We start from the raw sequence: 16,685 nt of genomic DNA on the forward strand, positions 1-16,685 counted from the left end.
ATATATATATATATATATATATATATATATATATATATATATATATATATATATATATATATATAATATAAATATGTATATATATGAATTTATTTTTACAACATAAAAGTTAATCTTAGTCACGTAACGGACGTGATCTGTATTTAAAAAAAATAAATGATAAAATCTAAGCATCCATTTAACACACACGACTCAAAGACTTATCATTAATAAAATTACCAATTCTATGCGAATTTCATCATCAAAACAGGACGAAACAACTAAAAGGAGAAACACCAAAAAGGGCCGCCGCCCCCTGGCGGCTGTCAGTCACTTTCCCCCCCCGGGGGGGGGGGCGGCCGAGGAGAGGAGAGAGAGGAGGAGGAGGCGCCATCTGTAAACAAAACAACACCAATCAGATGATTTTGTAAATACGATAAAAAAAAAAACACCGTCCTTGCCTTACAAGTAAGGAAGTTTTTTTTTCGTCTTAATTAATTAATTAATTAAATAATTAACTTTGTTTTTTATTTAGATGAGTGGTATCGATGATAGATCGGTTTCCGTTGTTTGATTGGTTTGTGTCGTAGCGTAGCTTCGTGAGTGGAGGTGGAGGGGGGGCGACTGGCCCCGATTTAATTAGGTTAAGGGGTATTTTGTATTTTTTTTTTATATTGGAATGTCTGTTTTAAAATGGCAGACTATATTATTGCTATTATTTGTTATATAAATGTTTATATATAATAGGCCTACTAGGAAGGCGTACATAGGCCTATCCAGCTTTTCTTTACTGCCGTAGGTTAGACTTTTAGACTTTTTTTTTTTTTTCGTGTAGGTTAGACTGCTTGTTTTCTTTCTCATTTACGACTCGGTTGTTATTTCAGATTTTTTAATTATTTTTAATTAATATTAAACTGTAAATTACACACAACGTCCGTAGCGTAACGATAGCCCTAAGGGTGATGTTTAGGCCTATGGCATTATTTTTCGATAATGTTCGTTTCCGGTCTGAACGTCCCGTCGAGTACTCCGGTCCTGGTCGTTTCGGCCGTCGGACGTTTGGGCCGTAACATCTAAGACGTTATGCTTGTGGTATTTACCATCATTATTTTATGTTTGTGGTATTTATCGTCATTATTTTATGTTCGCGGTATTTACCGTCATTGTTTTATGTTTGTGGTATTTATCGTCATTGTTTTATGTTCGCGGTATTTACCGTCATTGTTTTATGTTTGTGGTATTTATCGTCATTATTTTATGTTCGCGGTATTTACCGTCATTGTTTTATGTTTGTGGTATTTATCGTCATTATTTTATGTTCGTGGTATTTACCGTCATTGTTTTATGTTTGTGGTATTTATCGTCATTATTTTATGTTCGTGGTATTTACCGTCATTGTTTTATGTTTGTGGTATTTATCGTCATTATTTTATGTTCGCGGTATTTACCGTCATTGTTTTATGTTTGTGGTATTTATCGTCATTATTTTATGTTCGTGGTGTTTACCGTCATTGTTTTATGTTTGTGGTATTTACTGTCATTGTTTTATGTTTGTGGTATTTATCATCATTATTTTATGTTTGTGGTATTTATCTCCATTATTTTATGTTTGTGGCATTTACTATCATTATTTTTTGTATTTATGTTTGTGGCATTTACCATCATTATTTTGTTTGTGATATTTATCATCATTATTTTATATTTGTGGTATTTACCGTCAGTGTTTTACGTTTGTGGCATTTATTATCATTATTTTATGTTTGTGGTATTTATCATCATTATTTTATGTTTGTGGTATTTACCGTCATTATTTTATGTTTGTGGTATTTACCATCATTATCTTATGTTTGTAGTATTTACCATCATTATCTTATGTTCGTGTTATTTACCATCATTATTTTATGTTTGTGGTATTTACCGCCATTATCTTATGTTTTACGTACATCCCCAAGGGGCAGGTACTAAACATGGCGCCCATCTTGCACGTAAACGTGCTTACAGCCTGAGGTTTTGAAACTTTACGACGAATGGCCTCCGGTTGAAATCCTGAATGGGACAATTGAAAACAGCAAGAAAACTGCCAAAAAAATATATTTGTCACGTGGAATTGGAGTTCGGACCGGAAACAAACTTTTACCTTATTTTTCATATATATAGGGCCTAGGCCTACAGGAGAATTTTGCCTAACACGTGAGAAAACCAAAATGATTGAACGTCATTGATTTGAACGCTATACATAATTATTGAAGGTAATCTGATTGAGTGTTAGTGAATGGTATGATATTAGTAATTTCAATGTCTGTAGGCCCACAGGAAAGTTTTGCATAATAAAACCGAAATGCGTGAATTGCACCACCTGGAACAATAGAGTAACGCAAGATGTACTAATTGAATGTTATTGAAGCTGAATGTATGAGTGACAGTTTATTGCAACATTAAATACAACTTGTATAATGTGTATTTCTCAAAATAGTTGTCCATATTTTATGCAGGTAGGCCTATTCAACTTTTATTGCTTCTGTGACAGATTTGTTAGAAAAACTTAATAGAGACGCCTTCGTTGTTGAACGTAGGTCTGTCCCCTGCTTCCGTCATGACTCTCCTATTCCTAAAAATAATTTTTTTCACTTTCAGTCCAAATTACCTTATACTGCAAGTGACACAGGCCGCAGGATTTGTTTCGTCGTCGTCTGATACATCCCAAATTGTTTTTCAATGCCTGTAATTCTAAACGCTGCCAGAGGCACTCTGGTTATAAAAGCTATTTCCTCGCTATCTCTAAACGAGCCGACAAAGTAGGCAAACGAAATTCCAATGGCTGTCTTTTCACTTTGGTGTACTGTCTATCAAATGCATGAGCAACAGAATGTGTGTTGGTAGGATGCTAATTCAGTGACTCAGTACAATAAACATAATTCCACCCCTATTTCTCGCACATGTCGCACACTGTACAGTGCATCTCAAATAGGCCTACTAATGTTTGTCTCCTCACTCATGTCTTATGTGGAATGTCAGCATGTAACATTAGGATATTTGGGTTGACAAATCCTTGATTTGTAAAGTACAGTATTATCATGGCACTCTTATCTGTTTCCCCTAAAAAATTTGTTCGAAATTGGCTTTTTTGTTGTCTATGTACAGTATTCAGTGTGCTCTAAAACTAACAATGGTAGGTAATTCCCTCGAGCACATATCACTCAAGATTTTGAATCATCATGTATATGTTTACTTAGTCTATCTTATCATATGGACTGGGGAATATCTTTGAGATAGGAACTACTGATACAGTGAATTCCTTTTAATGTTTATGGTATATTTAGTTATATATGAAAGTGATATCCATGATATGGAACTCTGCTTCACTTTGAACCTATTAATCTGCCAGTTTCAGTCATCAGCCAAACTGAGCCAACGCTCGAGTTGTGACCAGTCGAGAACTTGGGTGCCCAGAAGCAAATAGCATATTAAACTAAAGAAAGTCTGCAAGGTGATTTGATTATAGTTTAGTGAGAGGTACCAGGACTTTCAGAAAACTTAATTTCATTGAAAATTTTACACAGTCCAAATAATAGTGTGATATATTAAGATAGAGATGGATAATATAGGCCCCTTGCAGCTATATTTGATGTTGGGCAGCATGCGTTTCAAATTATGTGTTGCAGAGAATGCATGGCGAGGGATTACCATTTTGGCTTAAAGTGTATCCTCTTTTCATGTGTAAAATTTGATGTTGGTTATTTTCCACGAAATTGTATTCCTAACGAAGGTACAGTTATGGTTTGCCTGCAAGGTTAGTTACTCTCTGCCCCAAAACACTACAGATGTTTTATGATTAGTTTCAGGAACTATAGCATGGGACATGATGGAGCCCCTAGGCATTAACATGAAGATAGTTGATGTGTGGTCGCTGCCTGTCTGGGCAGTGTCAGAACCTAGTTCCACTCCTATTCTACCTCCTCAGCCAACGCCCAACCACGCAACACCACCCTTCAGAGTCAATAAGATATTTAACAGTAAACTGTGCCTCTGGTAAGTGTTTGCAAGAAAAAATCCTTGCCAGGTTTCATTTGATGACATTTAAAAATTCTTTTGCTGTAAATTGGCTGCAGCCTATTCACTCGTAAATTTATTTTGCATATATGCACTGAAGGTTAGTTGAACTACTAGTTATAGTTTTGTACTAGTATATAAAGTATCTTTTATTTGCTGGGATGTAAATTTGTTGAGGATGACCCATTAATCTTTTTAGGCACTTACGTTATTATATTCTTTTATTTCATACTGTTGATTTAGTAGTTAGGAAACAAAAGCTTTTCTGAATTCCTACAAAAGCTTTTCTGAATTCCTTGTGATCTGGGAGAGAAGCATCATGTTAAGCTGGCAGATGTTTTCAAAATCATTTGTAGATATTTAAGTGGCAGATGACAGAATTTTTTTAGAATTTTCAAAGCATTTAGAGGATTTGTTGAGCTTGAGTTTATAAAATAAATGTTAATAGCTTTACTTGAAACTCAGTTTTTAAGTATGTAGTATTGGCTCTGTTTCCTATAGGGCTATGTGGGTAGAAGCCTTCATTTGCTCTTTCATTCATTTCACAGAGAACGTAAATCCTACCTCCATTATAAAAACAGAGTTTTAGCCTTGGAGTGTAAATAGCAAATCCAGAACTTACCGCCTTCATAAAAATAGAATTTAATATCTTTTACAAGGAGTTTCTAATTTGTAGCTAAACTTACCCCCAAATATCACCATGATTATATTTTCTAAATTTTATATCAGAACATTATGTAAGGGCAGCTTCTCACTATTCCAGGATAGGCTTCTATGCTTGAAATTCTCAGAACTTTCCGTAGTAGGCCTCAGATTACGAGGGAAAAATAATTGCGCGTCGTTCACAAAGCATTACGTACGAGCATGTGATTTTAGTCCAGTGAATTTCAACAGATTCGCACTTTGCCGTAATGTAAGACTTATGTTGTATTTCAGGGCTGGAGACATTACACAACTAAATGCTGATGCTATAGTTCATAGTACAAATGAATCGCTTTGTGAACAAAATGGCTACAGTGAAAGGCTTATTTTCAAAGCGGGGCCAGAAATGAAGCATGAGCTTTATAACAACATCAAGAGTAAGTGTTGTTTGCAACTTGTATCGTTTGGTCTCTTGTAGGTGTGGATTTTGAAAGGTCTCTGGTTGATCCTGTTTGCGACTGATTGGTAGTCGGTGTGGATGGTTTGGGGGGAGCTTCTGTTTGCCAAATCATGTTGTCTAAGGTATGAAAGTACGGTAATGGTTTAGCCCCCTTACTATATATTATTTTACTTTGAATACAATATTCCAGTGATACCGTTATTTTAGAAATATGTGTACAGTAAACCACCTGTATTCAGGGGATGTGTTCTGCACCCCCTTGCGAATAGCTAAAATCTGCGAATACTTAAAACCCCTCTTAAAAACACTTAGAACTGCCTATTTTGATAGTTTGAACACAAAAAAAAACTCTCTAAAAATGCATATACCTGAGTATTTTAATAGTTTTATCACAAAAAGTGCATCTAGTCATGAAAAAGGTATGAAAATACAGTAATTAGTGAATATTTCTCAGTGGAAAATACCGCAAAAGGGCGAATTTTCCACGAATAATTGGTAGATACGTTCTACAGAGAAATCCGCGAATACATGAGTCCGTGAATAGCGAGACTACGAATACGGGGGGTTTACTGTACCTTAACATTTGATCTGGTCATTGGTTCCTGGAAAATTCTGCGAAAGCACAATTTGAGGGCTTTAGTCCTGATATCTTTGCAATTAGGTACACATGGTCTGCATCATTCCGAAATCTCTTCAGATATTGCAATTAAGCAACTTGTGTATTGTTCTTGACACATTTTAAAGTACACTTGATTATGCCTTTACTGTGTATACATTAGGTTTTATCTTTCTTCATTATGATTTTTTTTTCATTGCGTTGGCAAAGTGTTTTACTGTAATAGTTACTGGTAATTTGAGAGCAATTAAAGTGTATGAAGCTTATATGGTTTTTGGATTGCTTGCTGAAAACTGTTCTGCTAAATGAATTGTAGAAAGTTTTTATTCCGTCAGTGAGATAACTTGATGTTTTGATGCAGAAATTGCTACATATGCTTAATATCTGTTGTGTTTAATCATATTTTACTCTTGATGGATATTCGACCATTAAGAACTGGAAAGAAAACTCTAGGAAGGTCACAAATTTCAGTACAATGTTTGTCTTTGTGTTCAAGGTGATGTTGTCGTTGGCGATGTGAATTTTTCAACTAGTCATCTAATTAGCAGAGAGTACTATACATTTTAGTGAAGCATAGAAATATCTGTTGTTGCTTTTGTGACACTGTGTGCTGCTGGGCAGGCCTTTTTCATTAGAATACCATACGTGGCATTCAGTGTACTGTGCAGTACCGTACCGTATTAGCTTGGTGATAGTTACAGTGGCTGTGCTTAGTGTGATACATTTGAAATAAGGTGCTTTTGACTCTTTTTTTGTGGAAGGGATGCTTACGGAATATTTTTACATCAGGTTGCAAAACTGGAGAGATTGTTTTAACAGATGGCTACAAATTGGCAGCGCGACATGTCATACACACAGTTGGTCCTCGCTATAATATCAAGTACCACACTGCTGCTGAAAGCTCATTGCATTATTGCTACAGGTAAAGTCTAGAGATTTCCTTGTAGTAGATACCTTTCGATTTGTTGCACAAAGCACCACAACACTCAAAAGCTTTGATCAGTAAAGTAAAGTTTGTTTTTCCTTCCGTTTTTGTAGACTGGATTTCAAACGATAACTGCTTCATATAGTTTAAGTTGTATAGTGTTTCTGTAAACATTTTTTTGTGGTATCTAGTTTGAAAAAGCTTGATTTGATGAAGTGCAGTAGCGTAGTGAACGTACGTATTAGCCTGCATGGTTGTGTGTGTACTGTGAATAGAATATTTGGTTGATTAATTCAGGTCTGTGACATGGAAGCGTACAGTTCCTGCATTGTACGAGCAGTAGTGTCATATGTTCATGCTTTCAGCACATGGGTCTGTTGGCTGTGCCATGTTTTGCGAGAATTGCACCTGAAATGTCTTTATTTAAAATGTGAATGGTTATTCTAGGTATGTTTAGGAAGAATAAGTTTTTTGGAATCATACATATGAAAGGTACATTGAACTGGGTTGGGTTATGTGTCTTGAAATTTATTGTTATTATAGTTATGTTTCCAGAGAATATTTTAAGCCTCAAGATCATTATCCATTTTACCTCTAGAAGGAGGTAGTTGTATGCTGTGGCTATCTCATTCACTAACAGTGTATCTTCTTCTTCTGCAGAAAATTGAACGGGAAGTGAATCATTGTTCTACTCTTTTCATTCTGTTTACTTTGACGTATTCACTGCTACACTGATCATTGTTTATATCCGTCATTGTTTCAGTTTGTAATAGGTTATTTCCTAGCTGTTGCTGCTACTATTTTCTCTAGATTGGTTTTGGGCAGATACCTTAAAACTTCTTATGTCTTTTTTTTATGCTGTTCACAATTGTATCTTTCCTTAAAAGAAAACATCGATGTTTGAAGTTGGGGTGAGAACATTGATTTGATGTTTGTACTGTAATACATTGATTGAAATTTTTCTTTCTTTTGTTAAGGGCGGGTATGGACCTAAGTACATTATAGTATTATGTTCATAATCATTTGAAGGTTTGTTTTTTGTGATGGCATTGTTGAGGCTTTCAGTTATCTGACTTATGTCAGACTAATATGTTTTCTCTTTTTTTTTCTTTTATGCAGTTAGATGAACTATAAAGGGGGAGTTTGGGTTTTGATACTCTATGTTGTATAAGTCTGTTCATTTTATCCACTGATCTTACTAAATTAGATTTTTTCCCAATTTTTTACTGTTTCTTTTGCATCATTGGACATTATGTAACTTTCTAACACTGTTTCACTGAAAAATCAAGGCATTATGGTGTTTTTGTATCCCCCTATTGGGATAAACAGACCTTTCTTCTACACTGTGTGTGTTGTATCATTGCTGTGCCGCAACCCAGTACTGTATTACAGTAAAGTGGCTGAAATTTTTTTAATACAGGCAGTCCCTGGTTATCGGCGGGGTTCTGTTTCTGAGGGTGTGATGATAACCGATAATCGCTGCTAACCGAAAGTCGGCAATTTTCGGCGATTTTCGGGGGTTATCGGCGCCGAAAAGCGCGATTTTCGGTTATCGGCCCATCTGTTTAGGTATGTATCGGCGCCAATACCCAATTATTGGCGCCGACGAGTGGAAATCGGCGATTTTCGGTGCTGAAAATTGCCGATTTTCGTTGCTAGACAAGCCCCATAAAACTGGATCGCTGTTAATCGAGCCGGCCGTAAACCGGGAACTGCCTGTAATTTAGATTCTGCAAAGAAAGTTGTTGATAATTTAGATTCTGCAAGCAAAGTTACGTTGGAGAAATAGTGATGCCTCAGTTTACAGATTTTGCAAATTAAAATAGAGTGTTTGGTTTATTAAACGGATAATGGAATGTTTTTATGGAAAATTTTACAGTTGGGATATGCATTTATGGTTGCTGGGGTTATCATGCGCAGAAACATACTGTGTATGAAATCCAGTCTTTCAAAAGTAATTTCTAAAATTCTGACTGACTATTTGTGGTGCTCATAATATTGGTTATATCCTTTTAAATCCCACAGATATAAAATGCAGTTGTTCTCCGTATACTTATTTTTTATATTTGTAACACTGATAGCCTACGTGTACTGAACTCCATATTTATCAGAACAATGCAGAGTAGTTTAATTTCTTCAGCATAGTGTAAATTGATGTGATTCATATATAAAACTGGTTAGAAGTTGCCACAGTTTTCGATGAGACAAGTATACTGGTATTTAACGTAAAATATTCAGATTACAGTGTGTTACAGAGTGTAGTTCATGTTTAAACGTCCGTATTTACAGGTACAGTATTCTGTAATTTATCTTGAAAAGTCGATATACCAAGGGACATCCATCATATTTATGTGTGTGCATGTGCTTTGTGTCTGTCTTGAGTTATTAGTCCAGTTTGATGGAGACTTTACAAAGAACAGAGATTATTTTGGTCACATTATTGACATTTCCATGTGAAGACAACTACTAGCCTTCACATTATTGACATTTCCATGTGAGGACAGCTGCTAGCCTCCAAATTAATCAAATAAATCAGTAATGAATGAGTTGATTTGTATTTCTGATACCTGAAATAGTGAATATATTTTTTGTCAGAGAGATATGAAAAGGACGCCAGAGATAGTTCTTGTCTGGACTGGGGACCTAATCCTCACGACTTCTCAAGAAATGATGTGACATCTTTTGTAGATTGCTTTGATTAATGTGGTTCTTTTTCAGTTGGGATTTGCAGTATGCTTGATATTTTATGTATTTGTGTAAATGTGCTTATTATATTTTTGTGGTATGTTAGCAGTTAACAAAATAGTGTTGTTTATGGCTGCTCTGATTAATGTGGTTCTGTTTCAAATTGGATTAGCAGTGTGCTTGATATTGTGTATTTGTATGAATGTTCCTGTTTTATTTTTGTGGTATGACAACAATTAACAGAATGTGTTGGTTATGTTATGTGGACCTTATTAGTCATCCAGTAATATATTCAACATGTGTTAAGCCTGTGGGTGTAGGTGCATTCAGTTGAAACATTATTTGTTTTCTTGAATTTACAGAAAAAGTGGCTATTGTCTGAAGATTTTAAGGCCGCTTGTATCCTAAGCACATGCTTTTCAACTTGACACTTTTTTCCACATTGTAAGCTTGATTTTACAAACTGTTTGCATTGCAGGACATTTATTGAGGTTTGATTACTTCATTGGATGTTGCTGAAGTACTAATTGCAACAGGAATGTGTACCTCATATTTTTCTTTATGTATTATCGCTCGCAACCATATAATAATATGAGGTTTTTGTTTATAAAAGAAAAATCTTATTGACTTTATATCCCCTGTATGTTTTACGCACCAGGCCTGAAGACAGCTACGATATCTAAGCACGCTTCTCTTCAAACTATGAATTCGTGTTATCTTGCAGGCTGAGAGGTATCACAGACTGGTCCATTTTACACTTTTTCTCTCTTTACTCAGTCACAAACGTTTATCTTAAAGTTTCTTTTCAGCCCTGGTATCAGATGGAGAGACGTATCAGCAGTGTGTTTACATAATGGGTACCTCCAGAAAAACCAGTTTTTGCTAGACTTCTGTGTTCTATTCATAGTGTGTGCTAATAACAGTTTTACAGTTTATGTTATCTTTATAATAAGTTTGGCAAATTTATTTTTTCACAGTGCACAAAACAGAATGAAGACGAAATCTTTTGAGGGGAGATGGTGTGATGATATGCTTTTATTAAGGGCCTTGTTATTTGGTGTAGGAGATGATTATGAGTTAATCTGCTATTTTAAATGCTAGGGAAGTTTCATTGTGGAAATTAAAAGAGCTTATGCATTACTGCAGTTTTGGAAGGAGTTGCTCTTGATGCCCTAAACATATTTTAGACTAAGAGAAGTGCCACTGCGAGTACTGAATAGCAGCTGTTCTTTGAAGGCGACGTGAAGAACGCCCACTGATGGTGGGTGTCTGGTAAATGTGAGTCTTGAATCAGTGATGATTTTTTTTTTTTGTGCATTGTACAGAGTTTATGATCTGTCTTTTAATGTGGAAGAAGGCATTGTTTATCAATGACGCTTAAGATATTTACTCTGTATGCATTGACATGGCACCTTTAAAAGAACTTTGAAAACGATTATGCATGTTCTCTGAGAACTTTTCTCTGCCTAGGAATCTCTCCCTTCTGTTGGTAATGCTTGCCCGAGTGATTTCCAGTTGGTGGTGAAAAGACAAGCATAGCATGAGAGTCAGAACTTTTTTATACTCATCTTTTTCTACAGAACTACTTTTAGATGGCTTGGATACTTCTCTTTTTTGACCAGATAGATTCAGAATGTCGTTTTGTTGAAAACTTGGTTTTTACATATGGCATGAATTGTTTTGACTGCATTGGGTTTTGATGTAGAACAGGAATGTAAGATTATGCCTTTATCATTAATGGGGAAAGAGGATTCACTGAGTGGACGTCTTCAATTACTTTCTGCCCTCGGGAGCAGTGAGACCCAGTCGGTGAAGCACATCCTCCACTGATTCAGAAAGTAATAGCCTATACTCTGGCTATTCTAGCGTGAGAGTTGAAGCTGGATTAGTACCATTTATAAATGGTGCCAAATTTATCATGCTGATGGAAAATGTAAGAGAAAAAGGAATCTGTTTGATGACTAGATTGAATAAAATGACTCAGAGTAAGCAATTTGTGAATAATATATACATTTTCAATTGGTTTTTGTCTTAAACCAGTCCTTAATCTTACTAAAGAGAAACATGGCATTTGCATTGCCACATCTCCGATTACCTGTCTTGGGTCAAGGAAGGGTATTTAATAAGTTGTTTATGTATTCAGAAATCATATATCCTGTTACCTCACTGTTTGTTAAAGCTCTTCACTTAGAGTCTATCATATTCAAACGTAGGAGATTGTTTACAATGTCCTGAAATTGTATAAATCTCTGAAATATGTTTTGAAATGTTTTAACTTTTCTTGATTGCAAATAGTCAAATGATGAGTGTTGTTCAACCACTGAGTAGAAATAAGAGGAATCCAGGGCTTTTCTCTTAAGAGTACTAAAATGTAAAAGTAAAATGTGTTAGCATAGTCCATAATTTGAGAAACTCCAGTATCAAGACAAAACCTAAAACTATCCTTAAGCTGTATATTGCTTATTTCAAACAAGGACTGTAATAAACTCAAAGATGTGGCAATGCAAGTGACCACACCTCAACTCTCATGGTAAAATAGATTTGAGTATAGCACCTGCTATTGTTTGTTGGAAAAGGTGTAGGATTTATAAATTATAATGAGATCCACTGACATGGATGTTCTGGAAAATTTTTTTGCTGTTCAAACCCATCATTTAGAATTGCATAATTCTTGAATCATAGATAGTCCATTTCGTAATAACAATTAGAGGAAGATTGTCTGCTGGCTGTGACCTTGAACCTTCAGTTCCAAGTGCACAATTGTCTCATTCTCCAGTGTCTACCCTGCTCAACAAGTTCTCCTTGGACACTCATTACTGATTTGAACTTTGAATTTTGCCTTTCCATCATTTCAGGATAGTTTCTCAATTTATGTTAGGCATTTTCTATTTTTTAAAGTGGATTTTATAAGTAAATTCTATAATTTTCTCTTGTTTCAATATCCCCCTTTAATGGTGATCAGTGTTTTTCTGACAAGTTATATACTGTGCTGCCTTGCTCTGCTATGTTGGGAGGCAGTTATCTGTTTAAATATTGCGAGGACTTTTATTTCTTACTGTTATCACCTTATTTTCTTTGCCCCTTTTGCTTTTAGTCTTTGAGACGTATACATTAATTTTTTAAACTGTGTTTAGGGAAAGTTTCTGTATTTGCCCGTACTCTCATTACATGATATTGGGATCATACTAAGCAAAGCTTTGCATTTACCCACAGAATCATGCCATAATACTAAGTGGAGATTTCTGTTGTTGGACAAATGAAGAATATATGTATTTTGCATATTTTTTCATGGTTAACAACATGTTCAAGCCAGTTGTTCATTAACTGCTGAAGGATTGGTCACTAGATCACGATAGATTTCAGTGTATGGTTTTATATCTAGTTTACGTAGTGTTTGTGAAGCAGAAGGAAATAAAGTATAAGCAGTGTTAAAGTATAAGCAATAATACATTTGTTAAAAAATTATAGAAGTACAAGAGACATAGATGAATAGATGAATAGATGGGTTGTGCTATAGATGTGTGACTTTTTAAAAAAAAATTTTTTTTTCACAATCCCATTATTTATATGATGTCCTGCCTCCCAGCCCCTTTTTCTTCTCCATACCTCTGTGGAACTGGATGTTCATGGGTGCTTATGGGCCAGGCTACCAACGAGCTAGCAGACAATCTCGTAATTGATGTTCATGATTGGAGTTTCTAGGGTTGTGAAGACCATTAATTAGGTAATTTCAGATGGTCGGTTTGTACAAGAAAATAAATTTTGTTTCAAAGAAATGACACATTATTTAGATCATCATGAGGAATGCCTGAAGTAGTATAAACACTTAAAATACAGTACAGGTACTGTTTGGTTTTATATTTACTGTTATACAATACAGTTTACTACTTTTTGTATTTAAAATTTTTCCCAAGATGAAATAGGGGTGTGTTTCATTGACTGGGTGCTAAACTGTGGGGGTTAGTAAGAAATTGGCTCTACACTCTTTGAACGCTGTGCCCTATTGATAGATAAAAGAAGGCTCCTGATTTTTGGGTAAAACCTGTATCCCAAATTTTTAATGTGTTGACTGTCAACACTCATGAATTGGGACTTTTTCCTGCCAAAGAGCATGAGAACAAACACACAAGACGGGAAATGTCAGACTTTGCCTGGGTAACTTTGTAAGAAACTCAATAAGAAACTCTTATTCAGTGAGTGCCATATCTTTTTAAGGAGTATTATTCATATGGAACGAGCCCACAGGGGCCCATTGATTTGAAATTCAAGCTTCCGAAGAATGTGGTGTTTATTGGAAGAAGTAATAGAAGGTACTGTAATAGGATATGCAGAAAGAAATCAATTACTAGAAAATAAAAAAATAAATTAGCACATTACTAAATACGTAAATAGATAAAAATGTAGGTAAATTATAAAATACAAGGAGAATTGCTTTAATGGTTATGTTCTACTCTTTGGCCAGGAAGAAATCAAAAACATTATGAGTGTTGGACATTCCTTCATTTTAGAAAAATTCTTTGTTTTTCGAACTCTTAAATTCATTTTACATTTTACGAATCCTTTGTTTTCAATACTTTACAAATATCGATTCACTGTATATACGTCTTTAGGTGTCTGCTATCTTTTGACAGTGTTCTTGTGTATATAATGTGAGACCAGCAGATTCATGTGCACCGTTTCCAAACAGGCGAACTCTGGAGTGTGCTGTGGACAAGAAAGTGAAGAGCCTTGCGTTTTGTGTTATAAATTCGGTGAAAAGGGGCTACCCCCCAGATCAAGGTGCCCACATTGCATTGCGTAAGTTATAGAATGAATTTCTCGTCGTCGTATCTTTTCCGTTACTTCCTAAGTGGAAAGTTCTGTAATGCTTGAAGATAAAGTAGATTAAAACAGTTGTCAGTGATTATGTTCATTGGGAAGATCTATAATGCTTGCTGATAATGTAGTTTTTTACTGAAATGAATCAGGTATACAGTATGATTCCGTAAAAGTGTTTTGCAGTGTCTGTTAAAAATTTTTTCATTGATTAAATTATGTTCAATAATAATACAAACTGACTTGATAGCTCAGAAAGTTGAGGATGATGGAATCATAAAATTTAGAAGAGAATCTTCAGTAGTATCATACAAGCTTCCAGTTTTATGTGATGGTCTTTGTTCCATTTTATGACTTCAGATGACTAAAGTTTCCTAAAGCTAATTGGGTTAAGGGCAGGTGTAGCAGGTAGCAGATTAACATTTGTTGTAATACAGTAAATGGAATTGGAAGACAGGGTACCTTTTGTGTAGCAGGTGCTAGGAAATCAACCTCTGTACTCTGTAGCTTGAAGCCAGTAGATCAATAAAGCCTGCTTTACAGTTTTATTTAATTTTACTGATGACAGCATTAAAAGTCTGTTCTTTTTCATTACAGGAACAGTTAGAAGATTCTTGGAACTCCATAGTGCAACGCTAGAGAGAATAGTATTTGTTGTCAATGGTATTGATGTTAGTATATATGAGATCTTGTTTCCACTCTACTTTCCGAGAACACCCGAAGAAGAGAACTGCAGTTGTTACCTGTTACCTGTAAGTATTTTGCTGTCATTTACATTCTACTCTGGTCGTTTGATGCAAATTTTAAATAATTTTCTTGTGTGGGAACGTGGAAAGAAATTGTGCATGTCTGAGTGACATTTTAGGATTGGTTTTCTTGTTGACATTTAGAATTCATCTCATTTGTATCTTTCAATATCCTCATCTTCATCTCAAGGATGACCTATTGAATGGATAGATCTATGAAGTGTCTTAAAAAATTCCATCATAACAATGCATTGTGTCATTGAAATGAATAGCAATGATGTTTGCATGCAGTTCTTTACCAGTAGTAATTCTTATTATTCCTTGACAAGTAGTAAGGGCATCAGTTAAATTTAAATCATAGTTATCGATTAATATGGTGATATATATTATAAATTCTGTAATTACTGTGTCTTACTGTAGACTTAAATTTTTATAAGCAGTTTAACCATACCACTAAGCTTTTGAACTGATTGCTCGAGAATAATTGGGTGATTGTCAAGTAGAAGAATTAGGTTTTTAATAAGGACAAAAGTCTTTGATAATAACTACTATTAACCATTTCAGTACTTTATTTTATTCATATTTGAATTATCTCGCAAATTATTAAATACAGAGAGGTATTTAAGTTACTCTATTTTCATTGCTCCAGATTGATTTAGGGGACAAGTTTGGTGAACCCAGTATTCCCGAGAGACAGATTCGTATCATTGATAATCCCCAGCACAGATACGAAGGTAAGTGGAAGCGTGATGTGATTTTTTTGTATAGATGTAAAATTTCTATGTGTGTAGAGTTTTCATTTTGTCATTTCTGTAAGACCTTTGAACTCTGGTCTTTTGGTAATATTCTACCCAATGGAGCAACTATTTGGAACTGTGAACTTTCATTCATTCTGTCTCTGGGGCAAACAATAGCTCCAAAACAATCCTGACATTCTTGCGAGTCTTATGGCAAAGAGTATCTGTGTGTGAAATTTTCAAATTAAATATTGGTATTGTTCAGGTAATGTACTTTAGTGTATTTCTAAGATTTTTGTTATGAGCTAGTTTACTGTACGTTATAGTACAGTACTTGACTTTCTTGGTACTTTAAAGTACTTACAAATACATATATTTTAATGTCTGTTATGTGCATATTGGATAAAGAAAACTGCTTAAAAATTGCGAGCTTAAATTACCACAAGTTCCAGGTATGGCTAACATAGGAGTTGGTTTCAAATAGATGTTATTTGTTGCAATTAATAATTCATTCAAATAAGAGCTACGATGGTGAGTATCAGTACAGGTACTTAGCAGAGGAATAGGATGATTTCGTTTGTGTTTCATGGTTCAATTTGATTCTTTTTCAGACCTTATACAAATGACTAGAGGTAAAGTAAATTGTGATCTAGTGTCAACTGTGTACCTTTCCATTAAATAGGTGTAGTCCTGACATAGTGTCGATATAGTTGATGTAGTAGGTGACGAAAGCTTTAGTTTCGAAGAGTATAGTTACTGCTGTAGTAGATTGGCAGTTAGATACTTATACTTAAAAGAGTGTTGAACCTAGCAAAATTGGAAGGGTAAAATTTATGGGAGCACTAAATTTTCTCTGACATCTGTCCTCAGTGGCAAATACACTGGTACATAGTTTGTTTTATTTCAGTTAAATTTTGTAGCTGAAAATTTAGCGTTGTAGGATGAGATGGAAAATAACAAAAGTTAGAAAGTTGCACTTCATTTAATTGCAGATTAGCAGCAAAGGAGGTAGCATTTATTAGGGTACTAG

At 34.9% G+C, this 16,685-nt stretch overlaps 1 protein-coding gene across 2 annotated transcripts in view; it reads left to right on the top strand.

Annotated features, from left to right (window-relative positions):
- Nucleotides 1–311: 311 nt before the first annotated feature.
- Gdap2 (ganglioside induced differentiation associated protein 2) overlaps nt 312–16,685 on the top strand; it is a 115,098-nt gene continuing 98,724 nt past the window's right edge. Inside the window, exons 1-7 of one of the 2 annotated variants that reach the window (XM_067118012.1) lie at nt 312–447; nt 3,816–4,008; nt 4,966–5,108; nt 6,537–6,669; nt 14,045–14,154; nt 14,770–14,924; nt 15,568–15,652. In XM_067118012.1, coding sequence (XP_066974113.1) covers nt 3,839–4,008; nt 4,966–5,108; nt 6,537–6,669; nt 14,045–14,154; nt 14,770–14,924; nt 15,568–15,652 — 796 coding nt within the window. In that variant the 5' untranslated portion in view covers nt 312–447; nt 3,816–3,838. Of the gene's footprint in view, nt 448–3,363; nt 3,467–3,815; nt 4,009–4,965; nt 5,109–6,536; nt 6,670–14,044; nt 14,155–14,769; nt 14,925–15,567; nt 15,653–16,685 lie in introns of those variants that run through there. The other variant, XM_067118011.1, reaches the window with a different exon arrangement.

Source organism: Macrobrachium rosenbergii, chromosome 15, assembly GCF_040412425.1.
Source record: "Macrobrachium rosenbergii isolate ZJJX-2024 chromosome 15, ASM4041242v1, whole genome shotgun sequence".
Lineage (NCBI taxonomy): Eukaryota > Metazoa > Arthropoda > Malacostraca > Decapoda > Palaemonidae > Macrobrachium > Macrobrachium rosenbergii.